Genomic DNA, 19,022 nt, shown 5'->3' on the forward strand with positions numbered 1-19,022 from the left:
AGAGAGGAGAGGAGGAGAGAGAGGAGAGGAGAGGGGAGGAGGAGAGGAGAGGAGAGAGGAGAGGAGAGAGAGGAGAGAAGAGAGGAGAGGGAGAAGAGAGGAGAGGAGAGGAGAGGAGAGGAGAGAGGAGAGAGGAGGAGGAGGAGAGGAGAGGAGAGGAGGAGAGGAGAGGGAAAGAAGAGAGAGAGGAGAGGAGAGGAGAGGAGAGGAGAGGAGAGGAGAGGAGAGGAGAGAGGAGAGGAGAGGAGGAGAGGAGAGGAGGAGAGGAGAGGAAAGAAGAGGAGAGGAGAGGAGAGGAGAGGAGAGGAGGAGAAGAAGAGGAGGAGAGGAGAGGAGGAGAGGAGAGGAGAGGAGAGGAGAGGAGCGGAGAAGAAGAGGAGAGGAGGAGGAGAGAGGAGAGGAGAGGAGAGGAGAGGAGGAGGAGAGGAGAGGAAAGAAGAGAGGAGAGGAGGAGAGGAGGAGAGGAGAGGGAAAGAAGAGAGGAGAGGAGAGGAGAGGAGAGGGAAAGAAGAGAGAGGAGAGGAGAGGAGAGGAGAGGAGAGGAGAGGAGAGGAGGAAAAAGAAGAGAGGAGAGGAGAGGAGAGGAGAGGGGAGGAGGAGAGGAGAGGAGAGGAGCAGAGAGGAGAGGAGAGGAGAGGAGGAGGAGGAGAGGAGAGGAGAGAGGAGAGGAGGAGGAGAGGAGAGAGAGGAGAGGAAAGAAGAGAGGAGAGGAGAGGAGAGGAGAGGAGAGGAGGAGAGGAGAGGAGAGGAAAGAAGAGGAGGAGGAGAGGAGAGGAGAGGAGAGGAGAGGAGAGGAGGAGAGGAGAGGAAAGGAGAGAGAGGAGAGGAGGGGAGAGGAGAGAGGAGAGGGTGAAGAGAGAGAGGGAAAGAAGAGAGGAGAGGAGAGGAGAGGAGAGGAGAGGAGAGAGGAGAGGAGAGAGGAGGAGAGGGGATGAGAGGGAGAAGGAGAGGAGGGAAAGAAGAGAGGAGAGAGGAGGAGAGGAGGAGGAGAGGGAAAGAAGAGGAGGAGGAGGAGAGGAGAGAGAGGAGGAGGAGGAGGAGAGGGAGAAGAGAGGAGAGGAGAGAGAGGAGAGGAGAGGAGAGGGAAAGAAGAGAAGTGCAATAAACACCTCAAAAGCTTCCTCCGCTGACAGCCTCCATTCCAGGCATTAAACTTCCAGAGGGATGAGATGAAACACAGACGCAACACAAGCAAGGCCCGAGGAGCGGGAAGCACAGAGAGAATGGGAGTGTGGTCTTTAAACACAACAACAACTCAACAGAGTGACCAATGGAAACACCTATAAAAACAGCAGAAGGACAAATAGTACTAAAGGCACACAAACAGCATCCAAAATATAGCAATACTTGTTTTGCCTGCTCAAAAAAAAAGAAGAAGAAGAGAGAGTGTGTATGGAGTGTGATAGAGAGAGAGAGAGTCTTCATTGATGCATTACATTACATAAGAGTTCAAGCCCTCTGTTAACCTGATAAGCCCTGTGTGTGTGTGTATGTGTGGGGCCCCAGGGAGGTGGCCTGAGGACAGATTAAAGCAGCCCCGGGGGGCTCACTGCACTGATGTGAGGCTGGATGGAATGAGGAGAAGATGTCTGCTGACAATCTCATGGCAAGAGGGGAACAGTTTGGAGGAGAGTGTGCAGGAGCAGTGTGGCAGAAAGGAGTTTAAGGCGGCATGTATGACGGACAGGCATTAAGGCAAGAGCAGTGTAGTGTGGGGGAGGAGGTAGAAGAGATGTGAGGAGGCCGAGAGGTGCGGGGTTGGGGGGGAGGGGGTGAGGGGGCACTCACGTCCATGAGCAGAGGCAGGCGGGTCACACGCTGCATGGGCAGGATCAGGAAAGAGATCATGGGGAGGTTCCTGCAGTCGGGGTGCGCCTCGATCCGGGTCAGCACCTCCTTAAACGACGGACTCTTCATCCTATCATGGGACTCAGCAGTGTTACATAAAAATGACAGAAAATCAGATTTCATGTTTATGGTTAAAAACTCACTAAAAATACTCACACAAGCCTTTGAAGGGTCCTTTGCTGGTACACTTCATTGGAGCAGTATGTTATGAATAAAGTTCACCATGCAGTTTCTCTCACAATGCTCACTGATATCATCAATAACTATATTCTGCTGGTGTCGGTCTTCCAGCTCCTTAAAGAACCTGACGAAAGACAGAGACAGAGGATATGCGTGGGTTTGCATGTCAGAGATGCCATACATTACATTAGGCTGAGTCAGGAGGGACTCATAGAGACTCACACATTACCTCACCCACACACACACACACACACACACACACACACACACACAATCACCTACAGACCAGCAAAACAAAGGCTGGAAGTGGTCGAACATCATCTTCCACATCTCACACGAGCTTCAGAGGAAAGGATATCCCTGAAAGGCCCTGAAATAGCGATGACAGGAGCACACTTCCCTGCAGGGCCAGCACTCGGACAGATGAGGGACTTTCACATTAGGCGAACCAGAACTTCCTCACTCCCGTGGGACAAACAGGAAGGAAGGAGATGCAGCTCTACTCCGGCCCATCTGTGAAGGTGACCCCCCCCCCGCATCATGGCACAGGCCATTCCGTCCCTGACTCACGGCCTATTCCTGGAGCTTTATGTCACCGGGTCACTTTGCTGATGAGGACCGGGACTCCAAACTTCTGCTGGGGTGGGGGGTGGGGGTGATCTCTCCCTCCCGTTGGACTCAACAGTTTACAAGAGGTCACAAAAAACCAGCAACATCAGCAGCTCAAAATCTCCGGACAAAACAAATCTGTGAAATGGGTAAACGAACCTTGTGAGCCGACCTTAATTGCATATCAACCAAACAGAGCAGGTATCAGAGAGATGGCTGGAGTCATGGAAGCACATAGCACAGAGGGCATCGCTCTGTCTTCCACTGACACTAAGAGAGCCTCCGGGCACGATGCCAGGAAGCTCAGATGACTACGGCTTTAGTTTGTCCTGTTGAGAATGGACACTTGTGACCCACTCCCCCGGTCTCCAGGCATACACACACAGACACACACAGACACATACACACACACACACACAGACACACACACACACACACACACACACACACACAGACACACACACACACACACACAGACACACACACACATGGCTATACGATTTACGATTTGCAACCAGACGTAAATAAGACCAAGGACATTGTCTGGACAGCATAATGCGTGTGCCTGAGTGTGAGAGACACAAAACACGAGGGCATGTAAGGCGTGTTACTGGAGCATCTGAATCTCTTCTCTGCCCACTGCGTTTAGGCTTCAGTGGCGTGCGTATATAGGGAGGGCATTTAAAAGGACTACTGCATCCCTCCATGACCAAATGACTGCTAAAGCATCATTGTGGCATGACGCAAGTACCTCAGCCATGACCAGCTTTAAGATCTTAATTGTCCTTCACTGCAACAAGTCAGTCATGCTCTCCATGACAAATTTATAGCAGGAGTGGACAGAACTGTGAGTCAAACCCAGTGTGGCTGGGTGTGTATACAGTATACGTACATGTGTATGTGTGTGTGTGTGTGTGTGTGTGTGTGTGTGTGTGTGTGTGTGTGTGTGTGTGTGTTTGGCTACACATGTGCATGACCAGTTTGTGTGTGTGTGTGTGTGTGTGTGTGTGTGTGTGTGTGTGTGTGTGTGTGTGTGTGTATGACTGCAGTTTGTGTGTATGTGTGTGTGAGTGTGAGAGAGAGAGACAGGGAGAGAGAAAAAAGCAGAGAAAGAGAGTGAGTGTGAGTGAGTGCAGAGCTCTGAGGGTAATCATCATGTTCCACGATGCTTTTTTTGGCGCAAGAGTAAACCATGTTGAAATGTTGAGGGTGAGGAGGGGAGCTCAGAAACAGCAGCTACTACAACAGGGGAGAGTCCAAGGTGGGAGGCACAGCTTAGAAGTCTGCCTCACCACACACATCATGTCCAACTGAGGCTGCCTCCCTCCCAGCCCTCCCAGCTCCGTCCACTGCTAGCATCCCGGGAGCCACACCCCAACAAGCCCTTTCACCGGCAGCTTTCCTGATTGGCTGCTGCGGGGAGGTTCACAGGAGGGTCTGGGGTGGAGGAGGGAGTTCCAAAGAAAACCACAAGTAGCTTCTCAGGAAGGACAGTAAAGCATGCTGCCAACCCAGTGCTACCAGTTCTAACTGGCTCTGACTACAGATGGGATTGCCTTGCTGGGGAGGCTCAAGAGGAAAACATTAACTCAAAACATGTTGGCTCAAAACATTGGATCATGATGCATCTTTAACCTGTTGCTCACACACACACACACACACACACACACACACACACAATAGAGGGTAGCAGGGTGTGAGGGGCAACTCATGAGTGGCATTGTTAATGAAGATAACTGCCATTCAGAGGGACTGACACCATAAAAGTAAAAGTGTGTATAAATGCACCCACACAATACAGTGTCTCTGTGCGTCATAACTAACCAGCACTTTTCAGAATATGGCCTTCTACACACCAGCCATGTGTATAATGGCATAATTATTTTAACAACAACACGGTAAGTCTGTGAAGTCAAAAGACAACTACGCTGACTGACAGCAAAATGAGATAGAAGTATGTGTACCTATTTGATACTGCTGTTCATCCAGTCCACCCTGTTCCACCCTGGGGTCGGGTGAGGTGTGCTTGTCTAATGAGAACGCCGCCTCAATCTCTAATACAATTAGAAGAATTTTACTTCAGGCAACAATGTTTTGAACCTGTAAACAGCTTTCTTTCACAGAAATGAAAGCCAATACTAATGTATCAGGTGGAAACTCAATGGGTAAATAGAGCAGGGTCACAACATGCCTTTTCCAAATAGGCTATGAGCTTGCACTGGTTTTTACAATGCCAAAGTGCCAATCTAAGTAAACAGCTATGTTAAATGCAAAACTCATGTGCCCTACTTAATGTAATATACAACCTTAAAATCAATTCTCCACCCAATCCCAAATGTTTGCAGAGTGCAAAGGTGTGTGTGTGTACTCTGCAAACATTTGGGATTGGGTGGAGAATTGATTGATTCTGCAACTCTGTAGCAAACATGCAGATCATCCTCTGCTGTCGTGATCAAGCTCTTTGTAATTGAGTGCCACAGCAACGTCAGCCACTCTTTACCCAATGACCTACGCCTTCAAAACACTTGGCCCTGTCAGACAGCTAGGATGAACTAAACACCTTAACCCACTCACTGTGTGCATGTTAGCGTGTGTGTGTGTGTGTGTGTGAGTGTGTGTGTGTGTGTGTGTGTGTGCATCAGGGACTGAAAACAGAATGATTTTCATTTTGGTTTTTCTGAGCAAAAACATTATTTTTTTGTTCCTGTTCCAGTGTTCCAAGGCCTTTCCACTAAATGGTAACTAAATGGTAAATGGTTAGAATGTTATAGAAGAACAGTTAATATCATTCATTTAAAAATGACATTGACTTTTCAAATTGATTTATGACCAGTGGCACAATATTATAGACTTTTTTTTCAGCCTAAAAGCTTAAATCCAAGCACATTCGATATCAAGGCTAACTGTTAAAAACACTGTGCTTGAATTCAGGCGTGGGGATTTGAAAGAAGGCAAATAGGCCTATATAATATTAGATCTTCAAAAATGTCTGATATTCTAACTGCAGGCACAAAGAAATGTCCTTACTTTAAGCCCTGTAATAGCCTAACCTATGTGTGGTGCTACCAACTGCATGACAGGCCTATAAATATATTCCTAGTGTCTCTGGCAGCCTAAGTTATTTCACACAATGTTTCAATAATTTATGCATACTTGGAAAAGGCACTTAGATAGTGTTGGATATGAAAATCCTTTTTATCAACTAGCAGTTCTAGCCTATTACAGGGGAGACACTGATTCATAAAATCTGACTAAATTCATCCTATAAGGGGTCTGGGGAACACTGTGTGGGCAGGTGACTTTCCAAACATATGGACATTTGAATAATTTTCAAACAAAGGTTAATCGGAACAATAAATACTGCTATTAACCGGCTATCTAAAACTGGAAAAAAAAGTTTTTTTCTCCAGAAGAAGTGAAATTGGTTTTGTTCCCGTTTTTGGTTACGTTCATCCAAAAATTGTGTTCGTTTCTGTTTTTTGTTTTCGTTCTTTGAACGGTTTCTAATCCCTGGTGTGTATGCCTACAGTGGTCCAGGTCTGGCTCATGACACTGTTGAGTGTGAGTATGCATGTAACTGGCCTGAGCAATGAGCTAGCAGAGTGAGCACATGCTCAGTGTACTAGTTATTAGTCCTGATCCAGCTCCTGACACAACGCTGCCTGTTACCAGAGAGCCAGCTGCAGAGACAGGGCACCAACAGAGAGCCCTTGCACAACACACGACACACACTGCAGCTCCACAGCATGAAGGACAACAGTGTCTCCTGTGCTTCAGAGACAAGACATGTCGCAGATGGGACGACATGAAGAAGGACACACAAACCATCAAAAGGACATGCACACAAGCACAAAGGCCTACGCACACACGCACACACATACAGTACACACACACACACACACACACACACACACACACACACACACACAGCTGGCCGTCTGGTACTGTAAGCTAACCTATTATGAGACAGAAGCGGATGTGAACATGGTGTTCCTATAAACAGACAGCAGTGTCTGTGTAACTGTGTGTGTGTCTGTGTCTGAGCGAGCCAGAGAGATACAAAGGATGTCTTGGAACGACCCTTCCCAGAGCTTTCATACAGCGCTATGAGGATGAACATTGCATGAAGCTCCATGTCCGCTTTCCAGCAACGGAGGGGCCTTTGTTATTACCAAGGACTAGTGGTGTAACAATGCATGACATTTGTTAAGGATACACAAGGACACAACATACACAACATACACAACATACACAACAAGGACACGCAAGGACACATCTCCTATCTGTGCACACATGTGTACGGCCACATAAAAGACCATTTACAGCACACGATCCCGTACACTCTTACGCAATAGACAATAAAAGGTGATAAACAAGTTTTGATTATCTGGTTGTCTACGAAACGCAGCTGTAGGACAGTGTGTCCATTGCATACAAAGAGCCCTAAAGAGCGCACTGAGGATCGGATGTCCATCGTGGTGCTGGCACAGTGACAGTCCTATGTCAGTAAATGGTGAGTATACTACGCAGCCATACATGTGCACGCTGGCTGACCCATAGAGGAATTGCAAAACCATTTCACTTGTGACACTGTTAACGTCCCAGTTGCAAAATGTTTTTGCACCTCTCACCGACAACCTGGTCGATCAGTCCAGGCAGTGTGTAAAGCCTGGCTCCGGCACATACCAATGAGCCAAACTCCCACACAGACATGTTTATCATAACACATGTGTGTGTGTGTGTGTGTGTGTGTGTGTGTGTGTGTGTGTGTGTGTGTGTTTACAACCACATATTTTACTTTGTTCAGTAGGTGTCAGATAAAAAATATTAATGTATAATTACATTAGTGTTACACCGCCCCTCCTCCAAATAAAAAATATAAAAGTATACAAGTACAAACATGTGTCTGGGAGTCTACAGTGCAAGTCACACAGTAAAATTCTGTAGATTCCAAGTCAGTGATGCAAGTGACTGATAATGAGGACTTCCTGTTCCCAAAACTGATCAGAGCTCCAGTAGCAGCAATGTAACTGTTGTAACAGTTGTTACTAAGTTATTAGACATGCTTGTCTTGTCACTACTCATCCTGCCCAACCACAGGTAGGCAAATGGGTCGCACAAGTCAGGACAAAATCCTCTAGAATGACACATGCCGACCAAACCAGTAACAGAGACCTACCCAAAATGACTCAGTCTATGCTGTGCACCCCGTGAATGCAAAAACAAACAAACTCAACTACACACACACTCACACACCTTCACTTTCGCTCGCTCTCACTGTCTCTCGTTCACTTTTTCCCTCTTTGTCTGTTGTCTGTCTGTCTCTCTCTCTCTCTCTCTCACACACACACACACACACACACTCAAGAAGAACAACAACAGCATCAACAACTCTTAATTGCACTGCCTCCAGACCTCCTGACATTCTCTGGCGCTGTTCCCCGGTCCCCCAGGTGGTGCACAAAATTGCCTGTCGCTGCACAAGACGGCACTAAGGCACCAGGCTAAGGCTGGCAAAGCACGGCACTGTCTGAGCGCAAAATCCACCTCAGGTGGATCACCCGGACTGTGGAGAGCAGCAGACAGAGGACTGCTTAGCAAGTGCTTAGGATCAGAGTGATGCTCACTTTTTACTGGCCTCACACACATCCACGATGTTGGAGAACAGGTGGTGGCTCTCCGTCTTGGTCATGATCTCGCCGAGCTCTGCCGAGTTCTTAAACAAGCGGATGAGGATTTCCAGACTGTGCAGGTAGCTGTGCTCGGAGGAGATGACTTCAAAGATGGCCTGGAGAGAGAGAGAGAAAATTGGCATAAGAAATATGGTTCCAATGTTATTATGTGGTTAGGACATGCCACATGTCACATGCCTCTTGAAATAAAACAGACCGGTGTTCAGCGATTCATCTCGAGGTGGATGTTAATTAACATTCCGAACATATCTGTCCATTATTGCTCAACTTGTTTGAGAACACTTACAGTACTGGACAGTTTTCTTCCTATGTCTAGAATTCACTAGAATAACAATGATTTGTATTGTATATTTGTAGGAGTGAACTGATTTAAGAGCCACAACTAGCCCTGATTCCATCTGTTTTGAAACACAAGCTCATGGCCTTCTTTCTGCTCCTTTTCCCGTGCTTATCTTGTTTGTTTATATCTTTAATGAGTTTACGTGAAGCTGAAACTCCCATATAAACAATATACAAATTTAAAAAAAGTGGTCAAAACCCTCATTCTTGTTCCTTCCTCTCTCTCGCTCTCTTTCTCTCTCTTGCTCTCTCTCACACTCTCTCTCTCTCGTTCTCTTGCGCTCTCTCTCTCCTTTTGTTTGTGTCACAAGGGAAAAGCATGACAGAAAGGAGATGGCGAGAGAATAAGATAAATATTAGATAAACATAATAAACATGGCCCTGGCCTCTCTATACCTCACTGTCCTTGGTCCCTGATAGCTGGTAATGGAATGTGCAACTCTAACTCTGGATCTGATGGTGTTTCAGTGAGGGAACTGGGCTTTGGGTGGATGGGGGTGCTCATACCTCCTGCCTCTTTCGTTCCTCTGGGCTCAACTTCTCAGTGGCTCCACTCTTCTTCACCTTGAACACAGACAGAGACGAAGACACACACACACACACACACACACACACACACACACACACACACACACACACACACACACACACACACACACACACACACACACACACACCTCCGTGATTAGATTACAGTGCATTAAGCCAGTCCATTAAAACAGTCCCAAACAGTCCCATCTTCACCACTTTAGGCCTCCTCTATTTGAGTCTCAGTCAGAGACGCAGGCCGCTGCTCTGGGCCTGTATAAGTGCTGCAGTGTTTAGGTGCAACCTGACAAAGACAACCCGTCTGTGTGGCTCCACTGGAACAAAGAGGCGTTTCTCAGAGCAGGCCGTCGTGGCACTCAGACAAGAGACTCTCCGCTGGGCAGCTCATAGTGGGGGGAGGTTGCACCACACGGACATATAGTCTAGGCAATCTGTGTAAATCACCCAAACCAAAACTAATTTGCAATAGAAATAGTTTTTTGTTGTATTCATATCATGAAACCTTCCCAAAACCAATACTTTTGGCGATCATAAAACTGCAAAACAATGAATGTAGCTTCTGACTGGTGTTTAATCACACCCACTCACACCAAACTTACGTTTCCTCAGAATTTAACCATCAGTTTCTTGAGAACTTCAACCATCAGTTTCTTGAATCAGCAGAATACATAGAACCTGTTATGTGGTTCCCTAATATGGAGGTTTCTCTGAACTAGTGTTAGTAATCTGATGATATAATAATATGTACTGTATATGTGCACGTGCACATATATTTGTGTGTGTGTGTGTGTGTGTGTGTGTGTGTGTGTGTGTGTGTGTGTGCATGTGTTTGTGTGTTTATGTGTATGTGCGTGCATGACAACAGTGCAGTGATCACATGGCTGGCAAGGGCGTGTAGACGTACTGAATATGGCCTACAGTGAGAGCCGATCAGGTTACTTCTATGCGTTGGTGGCTACCTGAGGCACATTCTGTTAATTCTTAACCAGGTCAGGCAAAGTCCGTAAAGGCAGGGCTGCATTTGAGCCTTTCAAAGGAAACCTGTGCTCTTTGTACAAAAAAACTTTATCCCCCAGTTCACACAGGCCATTGGCTTCGACCCAGGATTAGATTGAACGCAATCTTCCAGGGGAAATGAGTGTGCAGAGAGGTTCCTGTAGCGGGGTCAGAAGGATAGGATATAACTTAATATCTAACGTTTGGAGGTCTGTTAAAACTATATAATGACCGCTGCAAAGTATATAATGACCACTGTCAATGGCAATAGGTTTTGTGCTATTGATTTATGTTTAAATATCATTCCGCAAGTAGTCCGTTTGCTTATCCTTATTGCCACGCAACACCTGAAACTGTCAAGTTCTGTTTGTGCGGCAAACTATTTGTTATCTCTGCAGAAACCACAAATCATTTCAAAAGACCCATTGTGTAAAGTTTCTTTTCTCGTTTTGGCAAGTAGCCGCATAGTAAGTGGGATAATGTAATGCCCAACGGTCATTGTAGAAAAATAAGTCCCTTCAAGACGAAGCAAGACCCCTCCGCTGTAGGGACTTATTTTCCAATAATGACCGGCGAACAATACATTATCCCTTACTTATTTACAGACATACATCAGATGATTAATTTGCCTATCCCCCACCATACATCCAGCCTTACACTCTTTTAATGTCCTAGAAAGATCATCCCATGCACAAATAATAAAAAAAACGGTGACAATATTCCACCTTGTCTAACCCCATTGGTAACTGGGAAAGGAGACAATGTTTTTTTACCTGCGGCCTCCTCTGCCATCATGTTTGTGTATCCTCCTCCCGTGATTCTCACACCTGGAGCCAGAGCCACTCATCTCCCCGCTCCATTGTCATCCACTCAGTTCAAAATATATTTGCTCAAACCAGCAAAATAAATAAGCAAATCTCTCTATCTCTGTCTTCCTCTCTCTCCACCCATCTCTCATCCTACTACTCCTCTCTTTCTTTTTTCTTTCTTTCTTTCTTTCTTTTTCTCTCCCTCCATCTCTCTCTCCCCCATGTCTCTCTGTGTCTTTTGGTGTCTCTCTTTCTCTCTGTGCAGTCTACTTGAATTGATTGTTTTATTCTTTCAAGAACTCCCCTATCCACAAGTCCTGAACAAACCCAAAGAGGAAATCAAATGAACCAGGGTGGCAAGAAAAGTCAGGAGATCTTGTAAACATCATTACTGTCTTGGCAACCCATGTCTAGCCAACCTGAACTTCAACCTACATCTGGGGATTTCTGAAGGCACTTATGCAGGTGTGGCTGACACAAGTCTCAGAGAGAGAGCAGAACAAAGCCACACGGTCTGGGCCCACTGCTTCATGACCAGAAAAGTCAATTTCTGAGAAACAGAAAGTATTACAAGAATTCTGCCCCTGTGTGCACTCCATAAAACAACAGCAACAACATGACACGGTAGAGCTGAAGTTGTGGTTGATACACATCTTCAACTTTCAGTATGAAACTCACATTGACGCACATGCATCTTAAATGAAATAACATGCTACACAGGGCAGAGAACAAATATTGCCATTCTGTGTCTAATCTCTTATATCAACTCTTGACATATAACCTTTGACATAACAATCAGCATGAATGTTTGCCTCAAGACCTAATCTGACCCCACCAGCCAAATCCATCAAATGGAGAGAGGAAATATCATTCAAAATGCTGATGTTCAATACCACAAAATGTAGTTTCTCATTCCAAGATCCAGATCACCAAGGCTTCTGCTGTTGGTTTGGAGCCATATTTGGATTTAGAACATGTCCGAGTAACTTGAAAAATGTGCACACGAGAAGGTGTTTAGAAAGAATTTATAGGCACATTATTCACTTAACAGAAAGCCTGAAGTCAGAATCAGATTAGTAGTGCAACTTAGTACTGTTATTGCTTTCAGGACCAAAAACTCTTTATCAAAATTCCCTCCAGCTCTGGGTCCTCCGAGGCCCCAGGTGCGCACACCTGTCACTGCTCAGAGCTCTGTTCCCTGAGCTGACCAACTCCTGACCATCCCTCCTGCCAAAACATACAATTTACAGACACTGGAGACCACAGCTCAGAAATCCCAAAAATGTTCCTTGATTTGGTCCTCTGCTCCCCACCCTTCTCCACTGTGCTGCTGTCCACACAAAACCTTTTCTTTCACTCCCTGTTTACCATACACGTTTTCTTCCCTGTTACTATAACTCATTAAATTTGGGTTTCACTCCCAGGTTCTTTTCTTTCACTCTCTCGTTCTCTTTGTCCCCATTTCAGAATTTTGTTCTCCTTTTGTTTTGGCCTTTCTGTCTGTCTCTTCTCTGTGCAAGTGTACCTCCTGCTCGCTCTGACTGGCTTCCAAAACATTCCTTAAGCCTTGGCAGGCGCCCCTAAACTGCTCCAGATACAAGTAAATAAAAACAAAAGGGAGCGCAGCAGTTAAGTGGAAAATGGCATTACGAGACTCCCGCCATTCCAGCCTCCAACTCCGTTACATAATACTGTAATAGGAGGCAGCAAAGCTTATCCATTAACATTATTTTTCCCTTTCTGAAGCGAAGAGTTCTGCCCTGGACCTAATGCTGTGCTGTGTGAATGCCCCATCATCCATGGATATTAAGCTTGGTGCCCCAGCTCCATTCTTCTCTTGTACTGTGAAGACAGTGAAGAGGTTGGGACGCAGTGCCCTTTTCTGCCGCGCCAACCCTATTAGCCCACATGGGCTCTGCACTCTTACTGCCACAGACCTTTTTGTGTGTGTTACTGCATTTAAGAGTCCAGTGAAAAGACGCACATGGTGAAGGCAGAAGCATCGACAACACAGTGAGTGGGCTTGTGTGTTTGTGTTTCGGGCTCACCACACTGAGCTGACTCCAGGACGTGCGGATGGGCTTGTACTGGACCACGATGCGGTCATCAGGCTTGGGCTCCCTGGACTCTGCATCCTCATCGGAGTCATTGTGCAGGGCTTTCTCCTGGTAGTTCTGGTACAGGACCTCATCCTCTGAAACAGGCCAGTTACATAAGCAGATTAACACCACAGAGACCACCACAGGAAGTCATATTCACTTCTGTTGAATGCCCAAATTAAAACACAAGGACGAAGGTAGCTGTTATTTCATTCACTTTCACGTAAATTATATACTCATAAACCTATTTATATTTTTGACAGAAAGCATGTATTAGAATTTTGTGTCACTGTTCCAATATAAATTATATAAACTATATAAACCAATATAAACTATTAATGAACACATTGATGACAGACACCATTACAACATACATTCCACAATGTGTCAGTGTTCCCTTGACATTAGTCTGAAGGTGAGAAACTCAAACGCTAAACCAGCCGGAGGAATGACTGCAGACCCTTGGCATGCTGAATAATGTGTCTACCTGAGGATCAAAGCATTCCTTAGCCCCTGTGACAAATGGCCAACAAGGCTACAGGACGTTTGGGTCGTCCAACCGTTTCCCCTTTTAGAACCAGTGTCCTAAAGTTAAGCATGTGCCGTGCTTACCTTCACTGTCAAACGTCCGCTGGGACGGAATTCCTTTTTTCTTGTCTGGACTCTGGACTGGACTCTGGAACAAAAGAAAAATACATGATTTGTCTGGTCTGAGTTTAGATTAGATGGAGATTTAACTTTCCATACTGAAGAAGTATTTTATATTTAAAAATATGTGTTATAAGTTCATGACGTGAAGTATGATTCCTATATGTTTTTAGAGACCTTTTCCATGAGGGTTTCCTCTCTCCCTCCTCACATAAATTGGGCCCTCGGTCACTTTGTCCACAAACACAGTGTGCTCCTGAGTTTTTCTCATGGGGCTGCAACATTCTAAGGGCTGGCTAAAGTAGACGTCTGCCCCACACACCTGCCAATAACCTCTCACCTGCTTGACCTTTTACACAGACCTCTCTCCCAGTCTGACATGACATTTTGACATGTTCAAATTGAGCCTACCAGTTGGGAAGTGCTCAAGGCACAACAAAGAGCAAGGACTCTTCAGACCCCAAATAGCAAAGCCACTCCTAAGGGCCAGGAGAGTTCAATGGTCCAAGACCAAAGAAAAACACACAAACCAAAGTACAAGCATGCCATCCTTAAAATGAACCATGTGATGCTTATGATCAGATTATTGTTTAATCAGAGTATAACAAAAGGACACTGCATATCCATACCTGCTTAATGCATCTTAAGTACGAAACTATGAAACTCACTATTTATGTGATGAGTGATCTACACACCTTGATTTTCCCAGGGCTGGATGGGTGTTCCCGATCCTCTACCACTCCCCTGAGCACTGGCTGTGACAGGCGTTTAGTCTTCAGATCTGTGGGGGATTCATCCAGCTCCACCCCACTGACCACGGCCCGCCTGTAGGACGTGGAGCGCAGGCCTCTCCTGAGCAGCCCAGGGCTGTCCTCCCCCTCGGCCTCCTGCTCGGTGCTCGTGGCGAAGAATGAGCCGGTTTCCACCATGCTGCGGGCCCGCAACGCCCGTTGGCCAGGGTCCAGGAGCCCTCCGGGGCCCTTGGTGTGGGCACCAGAGTGTCCGGTTTTCAGGGGGCGAGTGTCTGACACCAGACCCTGGGGGATGAGCTGCTGGGTGCCCATCTTCAGCGCAGCGAGACTCTGGGTGCTCAGGACCACCGAGGGGGAGAGCTTCCCATCAGACACCGGGGAGGACTTTGGGGTCTGGTGCAGAAGCACCCCACCAACGGACACTCCATCATCAGGTGACGGGGTGCGGGGTGTCGGCGGATCGGAGAGGGAGCTCGGGGTGGAGGACAGGGACATGACGCTGGAGGATGAGCTGCGGGATGAGGTGCGGAGAGACGGGGACGAGGCCCCACTGTCCTGCCGATGGCACTGAGGTGCGACGCTCAGGTTGTGGGGGGGTGTGCCGTACGCTGTCCGCATGTGGTCTGGAGATGACGCAGAATCCCCAAACACTATCTGGTCTCTCTGCGATGTGACAGTGTGTGGGCTAGACAGGTTCTTGTTGTCAGCCCAAGAATGCTTGCCATCCACACACACGGAGGCCCCATTTGCCATTCTGGTTGTACCAGCTGTTAGGTTTGCCTTGCTCTCTGCGCATTGCTTATTGTCCTCTCGTCTCTTAGAAAAGGATAATCTCCCGTTGGATGAATGTCCAATGCTGATGCTTCTTACTACCCGTGTCTTCCGACTTGGTTTGTTCAAGACATGTTTCAAGACCATGGTGCTTCCAGCTGGCTTTGCAACTATCTTTTCTGCGGGCTGCGTCAGAGTAAACGCACATTTATCCTCCACAGGAAAATCCGTCGTATGGACCCCGTCGATCTGGTAACTTAGAGGTCTAGATTTAAGTTTCAAGTCTCTAGACCCAGTATTGGTGGTGCGTTTTTTCCAAAGCGGAGTGATATTGTTGTTTGATAAATCCACTTCGTTTCCGTAGTCCATCTTGATTGGCATTCAGTTGTCACTTGAAAGCGATGGTCGACACAAAAAGTCACAGAGCAAACATTGCTGTGGCTCGGCGAGTTACAATGACTTCCTAAACCAAGGAGAGGATAAGAGTTGTATGAAACTGAAGTAGGACAATGACTGAGGTGCTCTGCAACTTTCTCTGGTTACACATTAACGATAAGACCGAGTTGAGTCACAGGTTTTTCTCGCATGTCACAGAGAGAAGACAACATATCAGGACTGTCATTCTCTGTGGCAGACAGTTTGACCAATTTGACTCTCAGTTTACCTCTACTGATTGTACAGTTATAAACATTGCTAGGACATTGAAGTCTACTCCCGAGAAATACGGCATTATAATGGAAAAAATCAAGTGAGGCTATCCTGAGATCACACGGGCTACTACAACACCCTGAAAACAAACAACAGATGAAAAGACTTACCTATTATACACGATCAACGCTGAAATCATCGTTGTTTATGTTGCACATAAGTGTCTAAACCTGCTGAGGTGGGATACTTTCCAAACTTTAGGACACTATGATCCGTGCAATAACTCAGGAGTAACTCAGGATCCCGTTCAATAACTCAGCAGTGTCCGGGACACATAACCATCCCGCGCGTAGCCAAAGCGCAAACTAAAGTCAACCTAGGCAGGCAGGCAGAACTTTTCCAAGTTCAAGTGACGCAACAGGCAACAGGCGCAGCATTTAGGTCTATAAACTCGTCATGGCAATATGGATTGGTCTGTTACATAAATGTACCATCTTAATTAATGATATCAGAACTTGCAATATCAGAGTACTTTATGCGTAGTCAAAGTTTGGAGATCGAAGAGGTCAATTTTAAACTTTCCTACAGTAGTTTCTAAGTTCTAGTGTAATAAACTTGAGTATGACGATTGCTCCATCTAGTGGTAGAATTTTTTTTTTTTTTGCAGAAGAGGATTTGTCTGACAATGGGAGCGTTGGACAGATAATGCAATGGAAAATGCGGATAGAAATGGCGAATCACTCTTCTAGCCATATATTCGTGCCGTCTTTGACATTCATTTTGTCAAAAATAAAATCATTAGTTTTGTGCAAATAGATATATCTGTAATATAGACCCGAGAGATATGATGACATCATATGACTATGCAACGTACATAGATAAGTTGGGCTGAGTAGGTCTAGCGCAGCCGAAAACTTAACGGTGTAGTAACAACAAAGCCAAATGGTGCCAGCAATTAAAATAAATTGATTTTACAAAACAACGTGTCAACAACCTTGTAGACCGCGAGATGGAGACATTACGCAAGTATTAAACATGTGCGCTATTCATGGGTTCCTTTCCACAGGTGTATAAAAAAGCACCATGATTATGAATGTAGACTGCATGGTGCTTGATTAATACACCTGTGGAAAGGGACCTGATGAAACCCATGAATAGACTTGTGGCCTGCAACCCTGCTGGAATTGAGGAAAATAATAGACCAATTTCACAGTGTCCAGGTGTCCGGCCTCATTGATGTTAATGATACCTTAATTGGCAGGGTAAAACGTCTTCCTGTTTCTGTCTTTCCTGTGGATTTTTCTTTTGCTGTCTATGGGACAGTGCTCTTCCACAGGAAGTTGATTTACACAGCAGCCCCATCTTGTGAAATGGGCTAATTGCAGTGCTCGAATTACGTGGGAGCCAGAGGGAGCCGAGCTACCCTTAGAGTGAGGACTGGCTCCCATAAAAACAACAAAGTCAAAAATCTGAGGGGGTCTCTATCTGAAGGTGTCTGGTATTGTAATTGAATCTTAAACAACGCTCATTATCCATCCCTGAACGATCTCTTACCAGTAGGCTAGGCTACGTTAAATTAAAATTTAGGCTACTACTAGACGTAGACATACCCTACGCTCTTGAACGCAGCATGACTGCACTTCACCATCACACCACTATATGAACAAACCGCATAGCCTAATATCGATTTGACAGCACTCGCAAGTCCGAAGAAGTCACCCTGCTTTGATGCGAGTGTTTTGTCTATTTACATAGGCGGTCATTGCGCTTCGCCTCTTCTGTGTTTATTGACAAAAATAAATTATGGCCCATAATACAGCCTACTTCAATGAATGTGTGAATTTATCTGCAACTATCCTCTGCCATTCAGAGCTCCGGAAAGTTCCCAGATATTTTGAAACACCTGTTAGCAATCTGATGGCGGAATATTCAATGGCTACCCAACAACATCTCATCACGCAGTGCAAATTCCAAAATTGTTCGTCTATTTATTTCCACGGTTCAACACACGAGACGACTGAACACCCCGGTGTTGATATCACTAGGCCTACATTAGCCTATAATACCAGAACAGTTTGGCTGCAATGGCTTTATTAATTTCTGCCAGTTAGTGCATTTTCCCTGTGTATAAGTTGAAGACTACATGCATTATTGTGTTTTAGCCTATCTAAGACGGTGGTATGGTTCAAATGAGTTAGGCTACATTGTTAAATTGAGAATGGCACTCAGACTAAACTAAGTTTAGTCTATTTTTTTGTATTGTGAAATTGAAATGAAATATGGACTATTGCAATCAATAATATGTTGAAATTAATGAAAAGGAATCCATTTCTATCAAATCTGTCAAGTTATAGCCAAGGCCTACCGTCTTAAAAAGTCAATCAGCCCTAAGCTATTGTATCGCCTTTAGGCTATGTACTGGATGTGCCAACTTTTTATGAGAGAGGGACCCCCTTAAAGACAAAAAGATAATTCGAGCCCTGGCTAATTGTACTGTATAGGAGCACAATTTTAAATGTGGGTTCCAGTTGTAACCTGGCCTGAGGGTTCATCAGTCTGCTGTAGGCTGTCGTGTAGGTTTAGTGCCACCAGAAGCACCAACATTCTGTTCATCACATTGATGTTTCAATGTGAGCTCTCCATCCTGCATGCACTTTGTTTCATGTTTTCACTAAAATAGGCCTATTGGCCCCCTTGCAAGATACATGTTCTGGGGGGAAAGGGAACCACTTTGAAGCTACAAAATATGTATATTCTGTTTGTATTTACCATTTTATAACCCAAACATCTCTTTGTAGCCTTTTTATACATCTGAGTGTAACAGAGTGATATGTGCCCTTCTGAGCTAGGGCGCATGCCTTGTGGAGAGGCAAACTCCACAACTCCCACACAGTATTGTCTCTGTGAGTGCTGTAAGAGTCTATATGCTTGGGGCTGCATGTTTGAAGAGCTCTCCTCAGAATGCTCCCCACACACATACAGATATGGCTGCAGAGGCCTGCAGGCGCAAAAAAAAGACAGCAGCACAAATGCAAATGCAAGGGGCAAACAAAACAGCACTTTTTTTCAGAGTTTAAATTC

At 45.7% G+C, this 19,022-nt stretch overlaps 1 protein-coding gene across 1 annotated transcript in view; it reads right to left on the bottom strand.

Annotated features, from left to right (window-relative positions):
- LOC125307784 (rho guanine nucleotide exchange factor 26-like) overlaps positions 1-16,375 on the bottom strand; it is a 31,532-nt gene extending 15,157 nt beyond the window's left edge. The window contains 9 exon segments of the mRNA XM_048263846.1: positions 1,789-1,918; positions 2,005-2,061; positions 2,063-2,152; positions 8,265-8,425; positions 9,177-9,233; positions 13,072-13,217; positions 13,735-13,798; positions 14,466-15,756; positions 16,112-16,375. Coding sequence (XP_048119803.1) covers positions 1,789-1,918; positions 2,005-2,061; positions 2,063-2,152; positions 8,265-8,425; positions 9,177-9,233; positions 13,072-13,217; positions 13,735-13,798; positions 14,466-15,674 — 1,914 coding nt within the window. The 5' untranslated portion in view covers positions 15,675-15,756; positions 16,112-16,375.
- Positions 16,376-19,022: the final 2,647 nt, after the last annotated feature.

Source organism: Alosa alosa, chromosome 15 (genome assembly GCF_017589495.1).
Source record: "Alosa alosa isolate M-15738 ecotype Scorff River chromosome 15, AALO_Geno_1.1, whole genome shotgun sequence".
Lineage (NCBI taxonomy): Eukaryota > Metazoa > Chordata > Actinopteri > Clupeiformes > Clupeidae > Alosa > Alosa alosa.